This window comes from Acanthopagrus latus, chromosome 20 (assembly GCF_904848185.1).
Source record: "Acanthopagrus latus isolate v.2019 chromosome 20, fAcaLat1.1, whole genome shotgun sequence".
NCBI lineage: Eukaryota > Metazoa > Chordata > Actinopteri > Spariformes > Sparidae > Acanthopagrus > Acanthopagrus latus.
The window spans coordinates 21,140,808-21,162,457 of NC_051058.1; the positions used below are offsets into that span (position 1 = coordinate 21,140,808).

Sequence of the window (21,650 nt, forward strand, 5' to 3'; positions counted from 1 at the left end):
CTGAGCTGTAAGGAGGTGGAACAGTAATTCCATCTACCTACATCTTCTCCATTACTGCGTTCAGCGCTCTTCCTCAAGGGATTCACAGGGATTCGGTGACCTTGGGGGCTCTCGTATTCTGCTCCACATAAAGTGTCTCCAGCTGCATTACTGAGCTGCTATAGCCATCTCATCAAGGCTCATACGTAATTAGCTGTTTTGGACCTTAATGTGTGCTGTGATTACCTCGTTACTGCTCGCTGCTGTGTGTTTTTACTGAAGCTTCAATGGGGTTTTTTTTTCCTCTCTCAGGAGGTGCCCAGTGCTCAGAGAGACTGGAGTCAATCTAATGAGGATCCTCCTGACAGCGTCCGTCCAAGAGCGAACGGAGAAGGGAGCTTTAGAGTGCTTCTCTGTCTGTAAGGCTTTGAACGGCAGAGTGAGAGCCCACAGGCGTTAGACAAGCTGTCTGTCTTCAGAGAGGAGGTGCAGTGGTGGCTAGCATTGTCTAATGGTCGTCAAGTCAGGACTTAGCGTAGCTTCCTGCCAGTCTGGTCCAACCTGCCCAGCAGGAAAACGACCGAGGAGCAGGGAAGAGAGAGAGAACTGGCTCTGCCGCTAGCTGTCTCTGTCACACTGCTGTTTATTTAAACTCCGGTCACCTCGTGCTGCCGCCTTCAATGTCATTAATGTCTCCACCAATTCAGAGGATTATACATCCAATGACAGCTGTTTGTGTTTCACCACTAGTTACTCTTCCACAACCAGCAGGCAGGGTGAGTAATTAGTGGACGCTTCGGCTCTGAGAGTGACACTCCAGCAAATAAAGTGAAATTTAATTGAAGCCGATATTGTGGGCACCTCTGGGACGAGATAGCCAGGTGTTACTGAAAAAACAGGACACCACCGATGACGGTTTGTTATGGATGGAAAGTAACCAGGCAACAGGGCGAGAAGATGAGGTCATCGAGGGATTTTGTTTTGGGTCTCGTTGCAACTGAACTCCCTCAGCTCTGCGAGTGTGTGTTTACGTGCGTGTGTGTGGTTTTTGATCATCTGATCATCACGCTGCTGTTTTCTTTTCTCTCTTTAGAGCTCTGTAAACAGGATAGAGAGGTGGATACACACCCACTTTGTCTTGGAAAGTCACACACACACCACCTCTTCCTCTGACACACTCACACACACACACACACAGGTAAAGGGCGTATCTCATTACGTCACGCGAGCAGCAGTGGGGATGATGAGTGGTGCGGAAGGAGCTGTCGTCAGTGGGGAAAGGCTTTTGCGAGTCAGCGTGGAAAGAGATTTTGTACACACATTGAATGGATTCTTGTAGTTGTGGCTTGAAGGGATTTTGGAGTTTATGTAAAGGGATACCTCGCACAGCTGCGGAGGAATGTGCCGTTAATGCACGGCTCTGAGCTGCTGGGAAACTCAGGTAGGGTGTTTGATATCATTGTCCTGAGCGCAGGTGCTGTGGATCCTGTATCCGGGTGTGTTGTTGCCACTGTGGTTTATGCAAAGCCGCTGGAGCAGATGTGTGTTTTCCAGGTAAAGAGGTGGCGGACATGAAGCCTTAAAAGGTTTTCTGTTCAGTTTCTACCCACCACTGACACACATTCTTTTCTTTCTCTCTCTTCTCTCTCTCTACTCACCCGCCCCCTCCCCTCCACCTCCTCTTCCCTCTTCTCTCCTTCCTCCTCGCGTGTCTCTACCTCTGCAGGGGAGTCAAGCCAGGAGCTGGGCCCCCCTCCATCGGTGGATGAGGCAGCCAACACATTGATGACGCGCCTGGGTTTCCTTCTGGGAGACAAAGTGAGCGAGGGGCCGGCCGGTACCCAGTACAGCATGGAGGAACCCGAGGCGAGACAGGTAACGGTTCTCATCTACAGAACTGCATCATATGGTAATTCTGTGATTTAAAGGGGCAATATGGAGTCTGAAGCGTGAGCTGCTAGCTGCACGGCTAACTGAGCTAACTAGCTCAGGGCAGCTACAGTTAGCAGCTTCTCTGGTGAGATGCTGTCGTGGTGACGTATATTTTTAGGCTAACCCTGAAGTCAGCATCGCCCTGGTTCCCTCGACAAAATGCCTGAAGGATTTCTGAACTGGATTTTGGATTATTGTTGAAAATAATCTCTGTGACAATCACACGTTTATGAAGTTGGCTAGTTTTGTTTTTCTTCACAGATGAGCACCACTTTTTTGATTTTAAAAGTTAGGTTGCATGATTTATACGTCACCACTGAGGGTCCCGCTATACATTTACTATACATGTTTTCTATAAATTGATCAGTGTACAAGTTGTAAAATTAAAGTTAGAATAGTGTATAATTAAAGTTGGCCTATAAAGAGCCCCTGGCAGCCCCTGTAGTCTCATTCAGACACTTTTTTAAGACACGTAAGTGATTAGTACATTTGATAATGTATTTTGTATTGTAAAACAAAATGTAATTATCTTCAGCCTGTGGTAACCACATTTCAGGCATTTAACTAATTTAACTATTTCAAATTCAAAACGATATGATTCATGATTTTTGGGTTTTAGGGTTATTTTTGCAATGATGTGACATTCATTAGGGTCTGAACCAAAAACACATGTGCAGTTACATCTGAAGAACAAGATTTGGAGGCCATTGCATCTCTGCAGCTCTACACTACTTCATTATAAAGCTGTTTTGTTACGCATTTTAACTTTATCGATTAATCATCCGGCCCTGCTGGACTCCAGTCTGCTTTGAATTCATGACAGAGAGACTTCTTTTTGTCTGGATCTCTTTGAAAGGAACTCTTTCATCCTCACAGTGCTCTGAGTTCACAGCTCCAGCATTGCATTCAAATCTCATGATGTCACCACATGCGTGTGATGTCACTATGAGTCAGTTTATGGGAAGCTGGATTTGTCTGGAGTTGTGTGAGACTTAAAGGATAAAGATTTGGCTCGCTTTATGTTTTATCTCCCGTCATGCTATTGTTTTTTTTTTTTTTCATCCTCATCTGATTCTCTCGTGTGATTTTGACATGTTGCCACTGTGTGAGATCAGGTCTCGGGACTTGAACAAACACGCCATCGTCGGTTTCGATCCGTCTTGACATTTATCTTTGTAACGCCTTTGTTTACACTCGGTTTTGACAGATCTTCGGGAGACAGGGTTGCCAGATCAAAAGATGTCTCTGTAAATTGCCCTCAGACTCCGCAGCGCTTTGGATTCAGATTTTTATCAGTGCCTCTACATCAAGCGTCAGATATCTGCTCGTCTAATTAGAATTTTATATCACAAATACTGCCAATTATTATTTCCCAGCACACTTTAAACTTTGATTATCCCAAAGCAAGTTTGGTGTGCGTTGACATGCAGCAGATTGTTTTTCCCTCTCAACGCTTTCTGCACTGTAACCTTTTCGGTTTGTGAATTTGGCAGTTGTGCAACAAAACAGCTCTTGGCAACAACGGGGCCGGCTCTAAGCTCTGCAGCAGATGCCCTGGTTTCTCTACCTAAACCTGATTTGACAGGTATGAATTTTCCAAATCAAGGGAGGAAAACAGTCGCGGCGGAAAGACAGAAGGAGAAGGACAAAGGGGGGAGGGGGAAAGAGGGGTGAACCTGTTGCTGAACAGTGAAAGCAGACCCAGGTATGGGATTGCACTAAAGCAGTGTGGATAAGCGATTAGACTGATGGGCTGCCTGTGCTTGATGTGAGCGCTGCTGTAGCAGTGGGGGTGTATAAATTGAGAGAGGTTTATTCAAGCGGCTCTTTTTAGAGACGTGACTCATACTAGCACCCTGCTGCATCGTGCACACAGTACAAACTTATTATTTTAGATATCTGTCCCAAATACTGTTCTCTGGATTGCAGTTTGTTTGATTCATTAAGCATCGAACATAACAGGGGTTGCCTCAAGACACCATCCGTTATCAGATTTGGGTTGGCTGTTGTTATAACTTTTTTTTACTTTGTTTTTTTCTGTATTTGATTGGAGTATTAAATTACAGTATATACACGGGTATTTCCAGGATGCTGGAAGCCTGTCTTCATGTTGTCATCATAACCAAGTGACCAGTCAGCATGCGGGTGAGGGTTTACTGAAATCCCTACAATAGCTGGCATCCCTGCTGCCAGGCCTCGCCAGCTGACGGAGCAAGGTGACCTTAACCCGCCGAGCGTGCAGTTAATTGCCTTTCATACTCTTGTGCACTTGCTCCCTGAATAGACGCAGTGCTCTGACTTCAATCCAATCCTCGTGCGATGTTTAAGGTCGGACCTGCACAAGTCGAGGTTCATTAGCCCGGCAGATAGAGCCGCAGCGTCGCTCCGCATTTGTGTTTGTTTGTCGGTGTTGGGGTCAATCTCCTGTAAACAAGACAGTTAAGCGTTCCCGTCCACGGCGAGGAGCAGAGGGCAGCGGTGACTGACAAAATGTTATTCTTGCTCTCAGTCAGTCACTGACACACAAACACAGTGAGAGCAGAGGCCACGTGCTGTCGAGGACAGTGTGTCCACTTGTTTACAGATGTCACAGTACTAGTGTGCAGTATACTCTCCCTGTGCACTTATTTGGTACATCTATATAATCTGATGCAGTCCTGTACAAGAGCTCTGATACATATTGTACCTTTACAAGACCAGATCCAGATCCTCAGCTGTGTCCCTTCTGTTGATCCCTATAAGAGTCCAGCCTTGTCATAAACGGGCACCAGGCTTTTGCTATAAGGGCTCCTCATTTATGGAACCTCCTTACAGACGACATCAGGCTGCTGACTTCTTGTCAGGCGAGGTCTTGTGAGTAGGTCAGTTGTAGCTCACTGGCCTCGCTTCAGGCAGCCCTGATCTACCAGTGTCATCAGATCAAATAAAACAACTAATGACATTCCCATCAGCCTCAGCTGTACTGTGTTTTGTGTTTTGTGCCAATTTTGCATGCTAACGTGCTGAAGTAAGTTGATGAACTGTCATGGTTCGAGCAAAGTGACCCAAACGTAGGACTCTGTTATAACTGATAAATATCCAAGAACAAAACTAAAGAGAAACACAAAAACCTTTAATCTTAGAACAAACAAGGAAGACACGGGGAACAAAAGCAGGTGTGACAGATGTAGACAACTTGACAACTGATAGTGGGAAACACACTCACTAAATACATGGGGACTTGTTAACTAATAATACAGAGATGAAGACAGAAAACAGATGGGAAAAAGACAAAGACAGGAAGTATAAAACAAACCATGTCACACAAGGATGAAACCTACAAAATAAAACAGGAAATGTCTGATCTAAAGACTCAAAACCATGACATCAGAAAGACAATTGTTATACCATCTGAAAACTAGCATATTAGCATTCTGACATTAGCATTTAGCTGTTGATCAGACAATCTTAACAGGTTGGAGACGTCATCTTGGTCTCTGAGAAACTGTGATGAGCATTTTTTTCACCAAATCAATCCCCAAAATGACGACATTATTATTATTATTTTTTTTTGCTTAAGTACATCACAACGTGCCTCATTCACCCCCACACAAACGTGTAATTAGCAGTAAAGCTGTGATATCCAGGCTAACGGAGGCAATTGCTGGTCGTTGGTCCTGCTGAAGGACACTTTGACATGTGCACAAGAGGACCCAAGGACGACACCACCAACCCTACGTTTAATTGGCGTCCAGATCTATCTTCTGAGCCACGGCCTCGGGAGGCTGTCGACAGATAATTGACAGATTAATCAATAATGAAAATAGTCGTTAGCTGCGGCTCTACTCCCAGCTGTATGTGTGTGGGTGTTTGTATTAGCTTAGTGTGTGTCTCTTCTTCCCTCAGATTAAACTTGAGTAGATTTAGCCTTGAGCACCACTTCACCCCTCCTGCTCTCGCTCTGTGTTCACCCTGGTGTTGACCTGAACTCATCCACAGGAGAGACATCCATGTGTTTGTGTGTTGTGGTGTCTGACACACCACTTACTCGCCATCCCTGTTTTTCTTGCGTCTCTACATTTCTATGGATGCTGCATGCATGTCTGGTTTAGGTATGTGTGAGAGTGCGTATGTAGGCTTGTGCAGCAGCAGCTTACACGCAGCAGAGTGTTTTTACTTTGTCCCCTGTGGTCTCTTGTCTCCAAACCTGAGCTGATAAAGAGGAGGGTCACCGCGGGGTGCCAAAACAATGCTGGGACAGGGAAGAATATGTATTCAGAGAGTGTGTATGCACCAGTCAAGAGGGAAATATGCATGAAAGTAGATCTGTCAGTGAGGGTAAGGCTTGACAAAATCTTTTTTGACATTTTTGAGCTCCATCCAGATTAAAGACTCTAAAGTTATTTTAGTGCTGAGATAATGTTGACTGCACCATGTCTGTTTTTGGAAGAAGCCACTCCTTTTTGTTTCTAAAAAGGGGAAATGACTGTTTTCCTGCATTTAGATGTTCCCGCTCACATCTCTGATATGTATTCTACCTCTCTACTGTTCCCTTGCTGCAGTATGTATGTGGTATTTACAGGTTTTGGAAAGATTTTTGGAAAGAATTCCAGTTCTGTGAAGCTCTTTATACCTAGTTTTTATGATTGTTGTTTGTATGCGGCTGGGAGAGACGATCCTTTGAATCCCTGATTATAAGAGTGCAGCAGGGGTGTTGAGCTTTTCAGAACTCTGATATTGAAGTGACATTTTCATCTCTTTATGACTCAAATCTAAAAAAAAATAAACCATTCTTCCCTGCCGTTTATGCCCCTGTGTATTAATTGACTGGTTATAACAAAGCAAAGCTTTTAAAAGCATGTGTGTGTATTTGTGTTCTTCTCAGGGCCAGAACCAGAGGATCAGCCCGTGCTCCACCCTGACCAGCAGCACTGCCTCACCCCCTGCAGGCAGCCCCTGCTCCACCCTCCCCCCTGCCATGCCTGGCCAGGCTGGCAACAAGGACTGCGCCTACGGTTCTGTCACCAGTCCCACCTCGACCCTGGAGAGCAGGGACAGCGGGATTATTGGTGAGAGACAGTCTTAACGAACATGTGGTGATGTAAAACACAAAGTCCTTCGGGGATAAAGATCGCCTTCCTAAATATTTTCTTCAAGTTTCAGTCTGTGGCATTTAGAGGACATAAAACTGGTTCATAAGCATGTTGTTCTATTATGAAAGAAGCCAGTTTACTTCTGGGGAACACAGTTTCTAACAGATATCACTCAAATTGGAGGAAGTAGTGGTTTTGTATTCAGCTAGATTTGACTGAACATGTGTTTTTAGACGACAACAGAGATCTATGGCTGAAAAGATGATATTTGATGGCACTGATGACAGTAAGACGAGAATAATTATCACCAGCTTTTATTGTAGAGTAGCACGCATTCCTGTGGAAAAAGATTACAATAGTGTGCTTAATTTGAGTCTTATTTAGTTTGATTATATATTGTAGCAGTCTCCGCTGGCTTTGTTTGTGCAACACACTCATGTTTACCATCATCTTAATTTAAATATTCAAAGCATATGTGCTCAGGTAGATCTGAAAACAATGAAACAGTTCTGACATGTTGAAGGAAGTTTTTCATCTCTTTTTCTTTCTGTCCAAACTGGTTGCAACACCATCCCATCTTGACATCATTTGTATGTAAATGATGGAGGTCAAAATGTTTGGCCCTCATTCTGTGCAAAAATGCACTCTGGAGGTAATTTGGGGCGGCAGCAGTCTGAGTGCAGACATACTCGGTTTCTGTGTTACAAGAGGAGCAACATCAGCACGTCTTTTCTCAATGAGTCAGTCGGGCAGCGCTCCTATCGAGCTCCTGTCTCTTTTGCCTGTCAAGTCAAGTGTAACATTCCGGTTAGGTGTGGTCACTGTTTTGATCACGCATGATAGAACAGTAGCTGTACAACTGGGCTTTGTAATTTGGTTGATGTGTTAGTAATGGACACATGTGGGGCTCCAGACACATCTGGCTCTGTGTTTGGGCTTTAACTTTTCTGTCTTCTGCTGCGATCCCAAAGCTACATCAACCAAGAACGCAGACTGTTACAGCCTGACGATCTCTCTTTGTGTCTCAATTAACAGTGTTAAAGATTTTGTAGATTTATTTGTGTTTCAAATTGATTAAATGTCGGATTGCATTTATGCACGAGGCGATGGCTGTAGATTTTGTCCCCCACCACTTCAAGAAGAGTTTTCTTTGCTGCCAGTATGAACAAGATTAATTACAGCAACCAAAAAAACCCTGTCAGTGAACATACAGACAGGCCAGTTTGTATTTAGATGAACTTTAAAAGCTTGAATTTATATTTTAAAAATCCTATATTCATTTTCTTTTTTCTAGGCTTAGAGCCAGACAGGTATTTTAATAGTCTGGGATACCTGAGAGTTAAAACCTGTGACAGTCAGTAGGAACATGTCCAAAGAGTTCAACAAGCTTCAGAACAACATTATTCAACTGACTCATTTCTTAAATAGTTATATACTACGAGTGTTGCAAGAGCTTTTTGACCTCTCTGGACTTAATCCCTTCTCCATGCACCATGGCAGTAGGTAAAGTTGTGCCAGAAACCCGACTCCTCCTCTACAGTTAGTCAGAACATGCCTGAGGTTGTGGCTCGGTTCCTATAGTCTAAAATGACTCTCTGCTATCCACTGCACTTCAAATATGTGGTACTAAAACCTTTTGCTTTGGTCAGTTTACAATCAGATTGTGTTATTTTTCATGCCGTCAGAAGCCATCTGTTCTCCCACTGGAATACAATTCAGGTGCGCGTGTCGTGCTGACATCAACTGTGGCATTCTTGCATTGTTAGCAAGAAATCAGGAGAGATAAAACGCTCGCTGATGTGAAGTTTTCGTGTCTGAACTGGTGCCGACATTGTTTCCAGGCAACAATGGTGAACACCTGCAGTCTGACGATCAATTCAGAACAGCAGTAAATAAGTGTGAAGGCAGACGGGGCTGGGTGAGGTGAGGGAGAGATGATCAAACTGAAACGACGTTGTTTTGTTCTGTTGCAGCCACACTGACCAGCTATTCAGAGAACATGGAGCGAGGAGGCAAATACGGCGAGGGCTCCCGGGGAAACCTGAAACTGTGGCAGTCCCAGAAATCAGGCATGGACTCTTTCCTGTACAGGGTGGATGAAAACATGACCGCCTCAACCTACAGCCTCAACAAAATCCCTGAGCGCAACCTGGAGAGCATGTCTTCCCACTCCGCCCACTCCATCCCTCTGTACCTCATGCCCCGCCCTAACTCTGTGGCTGGTGAGTCCCTTCCTCTCTCCCCACATCTCCTGTCCAGGTAGAAAAGGAGGCAACAGTTTGTCTGAGTAGCCAGAAAATAAGGTTGATTACAGCTGCCTGAGAGAGATTACTTTTTCTGGCAAAAACTGGATTGAACTGCTGTTTCCTGACTTCCATCTTCTCTCCTTCCAAGCTTCTTTTCCTCGCTTGCTTCCTCCCTAGATGAAGTGTGATCCTTTCCTTTTTTGAATTCCTTGACGTCCATTTCTGTGACCAAAAAATGTATCAATGAAATTGAAACAAGTAGAGAAGTATGTATTAGTGTTTTGGAGGAGCAAGTCCAGCCGCATCATAGTGACATTAAATCTGTAATTGTATCGTGCCGATAAAAGGCCTGACAGAGTATCTTTAGACCTTGGTTTGAGTGTCCTTCTCCCGTCCTCACCTCTCACTCTGTTAGCAGCGAGATTTTACTAGAGCCGACTGATAAATTGTATCTTCATCTTCATGTCGATGTGAACATGTCCAGCAGACAAATCACAAAGGACTGCTTGAAATGAGGTGATTAAGAGAAAACTCTTTTTAGGTGAAACCATCGATACTTAAGCCATGCATTCCTCTCATATAGCCAGTCAAATGAAGCCCCAGCTATCTGTCCACTACCCACAGATTAAAGGGGCGTTTACACAAATAATGAATAGTATAACAATAACTTATTCTATAAGCAGTAGCACCGAGCACATGCTGCACTGTGTTGGCATATGTTGACCTGTTTGTGCTGTATGTTGCACAGAGATACAAGAAAAACCCAAGAAGGATATTATTTTTTTTGGAAAATCTTCTAAGATGAGAGGCGTAAAGAGAGTCCTGCACTCTGTTACAAGACTGTCGTTCTTTGAAGACTTACTTTATTCATACTTTTCTATGAGTCAACATCAATTATCCTACAGATCTTCGAAAAAGGACCTTCTGAGACCTCCTCACCCGTAAAGTTTTACAAGCATTTAATAAGTTATATAAATCACCGAGGCTGAGCTGTTAGACCATCTGAAAAGAGTTTCTTAATTGCCATCAATTAGCTTACATAAAAAGTGGAAGGCTACAGTTAGGAACCAAATTATAAGAGCTCGCTCAACATTATTTTGTCAAAAAATGTTCCCAAAATCAGGATAAAAAATGGCCCTGTGAAGTCAGATGGATTTTGATTGTTTCCGCCTTCCATCAGTTAACGAATCATTCACCAGTTGTGAAAGCCAGCAGTTTAGAAAAGCGTTTAGATGGCTCATATAACCAATAACAGACCACGCTGTTGTACTATATACAGGTGATACAGGTGCTGCCTTTGATTGGTTGCCCTTATTAATTGGGTTGGTTAGGTTTAGGCGTGAGGATTGAGATTGGTTTGGGGTTCGGGTGAGAATATCAGGGTAAGCCAATCAGAGGCAGAGTAGGGCTTTGCAGTGGGGTCCATAATGATGTACACTGAGGCGAAAGCTGCGGAACCACATTTCTCCCACAGATCTGGGATAAATCAGCCTAAACTTCCTCAAATCCGTGCCTGGTCTTGGCGGCAGCTAAATTGTGGTTCGTTTCGAGTCATTTTGTCGTAATTCTTGCAGCATTCTTCGATTATCGACGGTGGAAACAACTCTCTGGGTTCTGTTGGAATTTCGGTTAGCTGCAAATCCGCAGCGGTATTTTGTTAAACTCTCACAGCCCTCTGGTGTGGATTGAAACCACAGCGCGGAATAACACAAGTCTAGGGAGGAAAAACAGCTTCAGCAGGAGAAAAAAAAGACGAACATACTGCGGCTGGAAGAATATCACACAGGAAAACTGGCATTCGTGTTGCTGACAGAGGTTTCATTGATGTGTGTTTCTCATTGTAGGCCACAGCCGCCTCAAAAAGGCTCCCAGAAGTGACAGTAAATATATCAGGAAAAATGTCAGTTTCATAACACTGAGACGGTCCTAATGGGCCTGATTGTGTTATTGTTCTCATCATCAGAGAGGCTGTTACAGACGATGAGCTCTATTATGCACTCCTCTCACTCCCACTGGAAAGAGTGTGCTGTAGACACGCATATGTATTCTGCTAAACACTGTAATGTGGCTGACAAGGCGCGTCGCTGCAGCTATGACCCTCTCTTTATGCTGGTCATGTTCTGCTGTTTGACACCGCTGTCTGGCAGCGCCGCGACTCCAGCGCCGGCTTTAGAGATTCACCCTCGATCTCGTCTCCGCCCCTCGATACCCAGACCTTCAAAGGAGGCTGGAGACAGCTTTAAAGTCATACTATGAGCTGCGGATGATGCAACAAAATAAAATAAAGACAGAGCGAGGGAGTGGACGGCGTCTCTGAAGGCATTTGTGTTGTCAGGAGCAGGAATTCTGTCTCGAGGACAGGGAGACGGATGCACGTGTGGAAGAGAGAGTTTCATAATCACTCTCTGCCTCTTCCTCCACAAAGAATTATTAGATGATGTAGGGATGGGAGGCAAGCACCGGCTGAGGATTGGCTGGGCTCACACAGCAGTGGAACATCAAAGCCCCAGGCATTAACCGTTTCTATCCCCCAGAGTGACAGAGAGACCGGCTTTGATGTGCAGAGAGAGGGAGATAGGGAGGAGAGCAGGAGGAGAACGAGGACGGAGGGGGCTACTTTATTACCTAATGAAGGCAGCGCGTTGGTAGAGCTTAGGATGGATTCGGAGGACGGAGAGTAACCAAGACCCGGTATTAAATTTTCTCTCTGCCTTCATGGTGCTAATACTGCTCAGGCGAAGGGAGCGCAGTTGATCAGAGTTTGAAAAAAATGAGTCTTTTACTGCACATTAGGAAACATCTTCTTTCCATTCAGTGTAGAATTGTGAGTAAAGACAAGAAGAGTCAGAGTGTAATTTGCTCATTCGTCACCTAAAATAGGAAAATTAAAAAGGGACACTTGAGCGAATTAGTATTGTGCCTCCACAGATTGGACGCAGATTGAAAAAGATATGTTCATGCTCCGAGGCAATTAGCTCTTCAAATAAATACATTTTCTGCTAGTGATATTATCATTGTTGGAAATACATGGGGTCTGACTAATGACTGGAAAACAATCAGTCTCACCAGCGGACTCCTATACTGTAGTGAAACCTAGTTTACTACTCCAGTAATGAAGCTGTTCAGTCTGCTAGCTCACCTGAACTAAAGTTAAAGGTGGTGTTTGTAAGAAGAGCTGATTTTTGAGTCAGAGCTTTTCTTTCAAATAGCACCTTTAATGCTTTTTAAGTTTGTCAGATTTCCCAAAGCTGAATTAATATCTCATATACAAACATAAAACTGCTAGCTAGCTCAGTCTTTTTTCATAGATCAGATATCTGCTGCAAAAAAATATATTTTTCAACTGAGAAATTTAGGTAAAACATCCACAAATGTCACAGCTTATAATGTGCACAAATGTGCCCTGCTCAACAGCACAGCTGATAAGCGTCAAACATCTGAACAGTTTCCAATCAATCCAAAAGTTAGATCTCACTGTCTGGTTGTATAACTTTTAATAGACCTTCCCCGCCAAGTCAAAGAGCAGCTCAAAGGAGATGAATTACGCTCATACTTTTTTATTTTGGGTTACTGGAATAGGTTTATTCGCTGTTAAAATGATTGGTTTTGAGTTATTTATCTGACATTTTTGTGTCTTTATGTAAGAGGAGGGTTGTTTTTAAGCTGCAATAACTGCTCTTTCTAAATGCATATATATAAGTTTATATAAGTCCCTATAAAGACTAAAAGAGGACAAAAGACACTGAGATTCAGTGAACTCACTCTATAGTCTCTAAATTCAGTGAATTAAGATAACGGCTCACCTGAGATAACATTTTTCAATTTGTGGGGTGGACAAGTGCCATTGATTTCCATTTTATCCTGATTTCCTCTCTGTCCCTGAGCCCACCTCTGCCTATACTCCCTGTGTAATACCCGGAAATATTATTGTTTAAATACCAGGCCTCCATTATTTATCATCAACAGTCATCTCTCGGGGAGATGAGAGGGAGGGTGGTGAGGCGTTTAGAGCAGCAGCAGCAGCAGCAGCCACCTCGTATCTGCTCCCTGGCTGATGCTGATGCTGCTGCTGGCTCTGGACGGCAGCCCAGCTGGTTTTCTGAGTGTGTGTGTGTGTGTGTGTGTGTGTGTGTGTGTGTGTGTGTGTGTGTGTGTGTGTGTGTGTGTGTGTGTGTGTGTGTGTACGTGTACGTATATACACGCGCTCTCAAACAGGAAGTGTCTGATGTGGCTGTCGTTGCCCAAAGCAGCGGCGCTCTCTGCTGCACAGTTAGACTTTTCCCCTCATGTTCTCTTTCTCGCTCTTTCTCTTACATACTGTGTTCTCTTTCCTCTTTATTTCTTTTCCACCGAGCGTGCAGTCTTAGCGCATTGGCTCAGGAGCTGTGAATGTGATCCCCGGCAGCCTGCTGCATTGCAGATAGAGATGATGAGCACACAGATTTGGAGTCCTCACATTCAAACACAGTTGAAAGCGAGAAAGAAAAGGATCTTTTTCAGCCCTGTAGCCCTGAGTCATTCTTCCTTGGTTTAGCAGTAGATTAATGCCTCCACTGTCTCCACTTTTAGCCCCAGTTGGATGACCAGCACCCCCCCATTCCCATCAGGGCCAGGCCTCCGGCATTCTCAGCTGCCATTTTCCCTCCATTTTGGGAAACCCATGTGGCTCATTTTTCGGGTCCGCAGTCAGTCAGCAACACAGCCGGGCACATGCTCAGTGTGCCTCTCTGAGCTTTACTCCGGCGGCACAGAAACCACTCTTTGAACCGACGACAGGACAGGATCAGTGTTGAGGTGGAGCGCTCAGAGGGATTACTGGGAGAGAGAGGCAGAAGAAACATGCACCTCTCCCCAACTCCTTGAGTTTGACTTTGGATCTCAGGACCTCAGAGTGTGTCAGGTATAGTGTCAGAGAGAAAGGATTCCCAGGTCTGATTAGGATAAACCCGGCTTATTACAACGTGGATCTAATTGCTGTAGCTCTGTTCTGTCAGTCATGATAACATTGTACCCACCAAGTTAATTAAAAGGAACACAAGCAGTCAGGTGATCAGACGCTTACAGACCAACTCCTATGCTGTAAGGGATTTTTTATAAACATTTTAGATGAACCTTTTCTTTACGTCCACAAAAAGCAGCTCAGACAAACTGTCAGCTTGTTCAGAACGAGTCGTTTTTACAACTTTTATTTCTTTCCCCATTTTAATCTGTTGTCAAGATGATCCCAGATCTCACTGAGTACAGTGGTTTCATAACAGACGGCATGGAAGATAATAGGTGTAAGACAGCATCCATCCCTGCAGTCTACCTACAAACAGACTGTTCTGAGACCAGCCTCATGATGATAACTGAGTCATCCCAAGTGTAACTCGACTGAGTACCAGCTACTGCAGCCTGGGATGAGGTTTAGAGCCACACTGCCACTTGAATAGACTTAAAATGCCTTTTATCCCAATTTCAGTAAATATTTTAATTGGCAGAAAATTAAATGTACCATAGATGGAATGACATTGAAACCTACAGAGCTTTATTTTTCACTTTCTTCCTTCATTATTGTTTTTTTCTAGATGTGGTGCCTCTCTTTATGTTTTTCTGTTCTCCTAAACAACTTAAGTAAATGGGAACTTGTTTTAAAAAGTAAAAAAAAAACAACTCCAACCAACCAAAGTGTTAGCACAATCTCAACCATTGCTCAAGGGTGTAAATAACTTCTTTTACTTTACCTTTTTCAGACTACAAAACATTACCCCCATTTTCCATCAGCATGGGAATAAGTAAATGAGGGATGAATTTTAATTTTTGGGTGAACTGTTCCTTTAATATCACATAAATATTTCTCTTCCTCTCTCTCTTCTTCCTTTACTTCTACTGCATGATTTTAGTCTCTTTGTATTTAGATATGTTTCCTGTTGTCTTCTCATACATCACATATTTTATTTATGTGGAATGTTTTTTTATGGATGCAACACGGGGGAAGCCCCATCCAAAGTGCCTACAATGAGGGAAAGTGATATAAATGTTACATAACTCTAACTGGAGGAACACAGCCTTTAAGCTTTCCTGGTAAATTGTTGGTCCCAAACTGTTAGTTTGTGAGTAATTGATGTCTCTAATATCACCTCCTTAACTTTTCCAGTATCACTGCATTAGCAAAGGTTATTTTGAGCAAATCTTCTGTCCTGTAGTTTTAAACAAACTGAATGACCTCTACACGCTCAGCGTCTGTATGGTTAATCTCTCCTGGATTTTACAGTTTCTTGTCTTACACTCCCCTTCACCTCTAACTGAGCCGCGGGGTTCAGGTGTGACGAAGCATTCAAGTCCGTCGCTTACTCACTCTGGCGGCGTCTAATCTCATTTAACATTCTCTGGTTCCGAGCGTTGGCCCCAAAGACACCGCGTGGTGTGAACAATCAGCAGCCGGCGTCAGACGGCGCTCACTCCATGAATAAGACATTTGTCTGCTGAGCTAATTAATCCTGAGAGGGGCCGGATGGCATCTGCCTCCGTGCCGCGTGACAGACACTGAGAGGAGGGAATTTTAGGACAGAGCCATGTAGGGCCGGCTTGCTCTTTCCTGTAGGAGTTAACAAGTATGAGAGCGGGAGCCTGACAACTGCCTCCAGACACTGGCATGAACCGGTGCCACCTTCTTATGTGTGTGCATATAATGGGTTTGTTTACTGAATATATCTCTCATACTGACAGAGTCTCTTTTATTTTCTTTCTCTCAAATACCTCCGTCTTTCTCTCTCTGTCCGTCACACACACACACACACACACACAACAACAGCTACCAGTTCAGCTCACCTGGAGGACCTGGCATACCTGGATGAGCAGAGACACACTCCATTACGCACCTCGCTGCGCATGCCAAGACAGAGCACCACCTGCGGGCCGGGTCGCTCCGGGCAGGACCTGAGAGGTGAGAGCTGCAGAGAGCACACACATGCAAACACACACAAACACACACACCCTCTTCCCCCTCTTCCAATGAAAGCTGCTGGAAAAATACAGATACAACTCAAAGATATAAAGGATGTGTCATATTGGATTTTATCCAGAGATACGGGTGTCCTTGTGTACTTGTGTTAAGATGGGTATTGTATAATTGCTGAACAGCTCTACTTTCATTGTCAAATAAGGCTAGTAAGGAAAAATAAAACAACAGTTGAATATGACATTTTGTTTTTATGTTAAAGGTGCAATATGTAAGAATTTGCTAACTAAAGTAATTGCTAACTGCTGCTCAGCTCAGTTAGCGAGTGGTCCAGACCGGGAGCTCAGAACACCGCTAGCTCAGGAGCTTCTGACTGCAGTGAGCTGGGCTAATGGGTTAGCATGCTATCTTCAGTAAATGCAACAATATGTATTAATCGTACGATCTGAAAAACTGGTATTTCTTTACTCTGCTGATAATTTCAATCCTTAAATGTTAGCTGTTCAGCTAAAAGTCCAAACTTGGAGCTAGTAGAGAGTACTAGTTTTCACAATTGTAGCACAGGAGTTTCGGACCAGGACGGGCACAGCTAGCCGGTTAGCATGCTAACTTCTATCTCTCTCTTCTGTCTGTTAAAAATTTTAGTACATTTTAGTAAGTTTTAAATTATGAATTCTCACATATGGCACCTTTAAAGTGAACAGTGGATAGTGAAGAGCTGACAGGAAATTAGGGAAAAGAGAAGCGGAGGATTACACACAACAACACATTTTTGCAGTTGCATCGTCATGATCTTAAAACCAGAAATTCCAGTTTATCTGTCACTCACCATGACAACCTGCAACAAAACACTGCCAACAAAAAGATGTTGTCCGAAAGGAGATACTGCACTGTAAATACTGGCTGTGGACTGAAGTGCAACCCTGCAGCACGTCCAGACATCCACGTCCTTTACCTTCAGTTTGACTATAAAAAGTTCTGTTTTGTGTCAGGTTGGGCTGCGACTAGCCCTTTACTTCACAGCATACTCAGTGCAGGAGCAGACAAAAGGACACTGTTCTGTTTTTGCATCCACAAACAAACACAAACTCAAAGCAGCTGATGGGTACAAGGCGAGCAAGTTATTTTTAAAAATCAAAAGAAAGTCGCTGATGGTTGATTTGCAGATGGAATGTGTTTGAGATGAAACTGTCTGCATGTAAAGCTGCTTCCACATCAGACCAGCGATGCTGCTGAGCTGTCGATGGACGCTTGAGGTTGTCGGCTAATGTCTGTTGTGTGCTTGTGTGTGTTTGAGACAGAGGAGTGAGAGCGACTGGAGGAGTGCACAAAGAGTGTTTTGTCAGGTTGTGTCGCCACTAAGCTAAAAATGTTTCTTAACAATCACAGTCAGCATGCGCTCCACTGCACCCTGTTCAAGTCTAGGACTCCGTGATCGAGCAAGTGTCCTCAGCCTCCTCACCAAATGGCCAAATGGCCTTATGTCACAACATTATTTGTCCCCTTGCCCTTCTTCTTCTGTCACTTAGCCAGTAATGAGCACCGTAATGGCAGCCGTCAGCCATCCAGGCGAGCACAAATATGCGTCCCTGTGTGTTTTAAACACCTGTTAAGACCCCACTTAGCTGAGAGTGCGCTCGGCTGAGCTGCGATGTGATTCCTTCGCCTGAGGGCAGCCAGATGCAGACAAATGCAGAGTGAGAGAGTGTTAGAAAGACAGGGAAGGTACAGAGAGCGATGGAGATGGACCGAGAGAAAGACAAAGAAGTAGGGAGGGGCTAGTTCCTCTCAAAGCTTTGCTGTTACTGCCAGTGCCACTTGTTTCAACCGTCCTCCTCTGAGGGCAGCCAAGTGTGTTTACATGTCAAGCGACTGCGTCCTAGCATGCGTTCTGCCTCCTTGGATCAGTGTCAGCGCCTCCCTGAGCACACTGCTCCAGCAGCTTCACCGGGAGAGACAGAGAGTGTGACCCAGGGAGACGGGATGTAGTGACTGGAAGACTGGGATGATGACGACAAATACCAAATGATTTTACTCCTGAAATTTGAGGCAACAGACACACAACCTGATTGAGTTTGTGAGTGTATCACATGTTGTCAAATCAAAGGGGCATAAATGTGATATAATATTCATAGTTATGCTTTCATTAGTGTTTAATTACCTGAAACTAGGAGCCTTTTGTATCTGCAGAGGGACCGAGTCCTCGTCCTCTGGGTCATGTTGCACTGCCATGTTGCTACAGTAGCCCAGAATGGACAAACCGAACACTTGCTCCTGAGAGGACCTTTCTCCCCCTTTTTTTTTTTTTTTTGCATTTTTATCGGACACCGTAGGGAATAGTGATTCAGCTGGTTGTAATCTGCAATTTCACAGCTAAACGAATGATCTAAATCCTACACACTTGACCTTCAAACGGTCAACGCCTGTTTGACACTTGCGTTAAGAGCAGGATGAGTAGTTCTGACATCATGATGAAGTCGGGCGTGAATATTCAGGGTTCCCTGAGGATGATTGATGATTTAGAGACCTCTCCTGACTCTTTCTCTTCTGACAACACCAAATCAGATCCTGTACATAATGTCATGGGCGCTCTGGAGGACGTTCATGTTCTAGAGAGTCTGTGTGGCGGTGCAACATGGCAGACTGAAGAGAAGACCTTCTCCCTCTGTAGATATAAAAGATTCCTTCTTATGTAATGAAAATACAAGGATTCGTAGTTTCAGGTGATTATACACAAATGAAAACATAATTATTTTACATTTGAAAACATTGTTGTTTTGCTGAGACTGCTGGATGCAGACCAAAACGTGAACTGGAGGAGAAGAGGACTGCTGGTTATGTGCTGGTCAGGTGGTAACCAGCTGACAGATGCAGCTCTCTCTCTCTCTCTTGTTGGGTTTAGTCGAGGCCTCTTTTGATGCAGACCATCGGGCCTGAGATGTGCTGCTGTTTTGAGGAGAGTGAGTCAGACTGTGATGGACCTTCTTGTGCTCCTGCCTGCCTACCTCTAAGATTTACCACCCACCTTATCTATTCACCGCAAAACTCACTCACATAACTGTACACTGCGCTCACAGTTCTCTCCCTCGTTTATCTTCACTTTACCTCTCTTTGTCTTTGTCGTCTCCCTCCCTGCCTTCTTCTGTCTGCCTCTGCTTGCATACACAAACAGGCCCCGTGTTAGTGGATGTTTGCAGCTTTTGGCTGATAAAGATATTCTCCCGACGCTTTTATTACTTCCATAAAAACTCCCTGACAGGGGCTGGATCCTAAATAAGAGGTCTTTAAAAATCACTGTTTTTCTTGTTGTCAACAAATTCCATAAAAATACATAAATAAGAATTAATTGATCGTATCACAGAGCAATGTCTTCCCGTCAAAGCCTTATATAGAGCCGTAGACCTCTGCTGGTATCGATAAACCTGGGCGTTGTGGTTTATTTAGACTCAGTCCCACACACACAGTGCTGCTGTTGTAAATATTCATCAGAGCACTAAATGTGTATTCATCCTCCGCTGGAAATAGTCCCCAACAAATGCACTATTTACTCATGGTTAATTAGCATGTGTGAAAAAAACTATAGTACCCAGGTGTTTCAGGAAATGACTTCAAAGATAAAACAGCATATATGTGTTTTTAAAGGGTAGTGCCACCAAATTTACACCCAGGTTTTGAATAGGAACAAGAATGCTTGAAATAAAAGGTGCGAAATCGCTAACTTACTGTAAGGATCTTTGTTATTTTGTTGATTTTTGAGGATAAATGTTGGCTGTGTTTTCACTGTCAAAAGCACAACATAGAATTATCTAAAGAAAAATCTCATCTGCTTATTTCAGTCACATAGAGACATCAGCATTAACTGAGACTGTTGTGTAGAATCTGCGTAGTAGCTTTAATGTGTAAATTTACCCTTCAAAATCATTTCTGTACCTTGAGGTAGGAACCAGTGGGCTAACCCTGACTGCCACAGACAAAGAAGTCAGAAAACATTTGTTGACACACTGATATAGTGTTTGTTTTGGTCTTTTCACCGCATTTGTTTGTTTTTATAGTAAGCATTTATTTACAGCAAACAGACTAAAGGAGATGCCCCTATAGCTGTCCGACCCAAGAGAAGCAGATAAGAGTCTAAGATTTGATGACCGCGCACGAAAACGACAAAGTTGAGGAGATTCAGATGATTATCTCGCCATTTATCTGCCGTTCATCACAATGTTTGACACCGCTGCCTTAATCTGTTTTCTACAATCTTGCCTTGAATACAAATACGATAGAATTTGAGATGCGATACGTCGGTCCGCCTCGGGGGTCTCTTATATAACATATTGGCATAATTTCTCCCCGCTGCTCGTCTGTCAGACGTAAAGGAAGTCAGGAAATAGTATGTTTTTGATGAGAGGTGACAGTTAGCAGCCGTAAGCATGATTTGAAAACAGAAGACGATGCATGCATCCAGGTTTATTATGTTGCTCTAGGCCTACTGTGCAAATTACATAAGATAAGATTTTTTTTTTTTTTTTTTTAAATCGGAAATTATGTAAGCTCTTGTTGGTGTAGCTCTACAGAATTTTATCAGTGTGTCTGAAAAACCAGACAGCAGGAAAAAAAAGTCACTCATCCACTAACTCCCACATCTTGCGCTTGACCTGAGGTAACCCTCCGCCACACTCCCCTCACAACCCGAACACAGCGCAACAGACGGATCATCCAAACCGCTTCCCTTCCTCTTCCTCTTCCTCCTCCCAGCATTCCCTCTCTTTTACCCCTCTCAGCCAACTCTACCCTCCTCTCCTCCTCCTCCTCCACTTCCCTTCCACTGTTCCTCTCCTCCTCTTCTTCTCATCTCCCTCTTCTTCTTCTTCCTCCTCCTCCTCCTCCTCCTCTTCTCCCTCCTTCTCAAGGCTGTTCAGCCACAGTGAGTCATCCTCACCTGGTGAATAATTAAAACGTCTGAGACTCTCACTCCGTCTGGCCGCGGAAGGCCCGTTGGTAGAGGAGGAGGGGGAGAGAGGGAGGTGGAGTGATACCTCGCTCAACATCGCCTGAGGGGGAGTGTTATGGGCAGGATTATGAGCAACCGCTATCCATCCATCCAACCATCCATCCATCCTCTCACACACATTTTCGCTCTCACCGTCCCGGAAACAACTCCCTCAGCCCCTGTTCACAACGTTCCTGGAATACCTGACACAGCGGAGCAGTTGTGGCTGCACGACTTGCTGCGCACAAAGCGGCGTAATCGTTCCTGCCGCTCGGTGGATGGCGCCCAATAGTGCGAGGGTGCGTTTAGTGATTCCACGAGAACGGAAGGAGCTTTACAGGCACGTTTGGCATTCAGTCACCCCCAAGATAATTGGATTAGCGCCACTTAAAACAGAGTAGCTGTTGGTATTTAGCCTCTTACTTCAGTGGCTTATGTTGATGTAAATGTCAGCATTGGGGTTGTTTTTTAAATTTCCCATCGCTAATGTTGTGTTAGCT

At 44.1% G+C, this 21,650-nt stretch overlaps 1 protein-coding gene across 12 annotated transcripts in view; it reads left to right on the forward strand.

The window, feature by feature from the left end:
- The window catches only part of tanc2b (tetratricopeptide repeat, ankyrin repeat and coiled-coil containing 2b), a 157,600-nt gene that overhangs the window by 109,933 nt on the left and 26,017 nt on the right, over window positions 1-21,650 (forward strand). For 10 of the 12 annotated variants that reach the window (XM_037082101.1, XM_037082102.1, XM_037082105.1 and 7 more), the window contains 4 exons: window positions 1,706-1,854; window positions 6,776-6,959; window positions 8,957-9,205; window positions 16,023-16,154. In XM_037082101.1, the coding sequence (XP_036937996.1) occupies window positions 1,706-1,854; window positions 6,776-6,959; window positions 8,957-9,205; window positions 16,023-16,154 (714 nt within the window). Of the gene's footprint in view, window positions 1-1,705; window positions 1,855-6,775; window positions 6,960-8,956; window positions 9,206-13,823; window positions 14,130-16,022; window positions 16,155-21,650 lie in introns of those variants that run through there. The other 2 variants (XM_037082104.1, XM_037082108.1) reach the window with 2 other exon arrangements.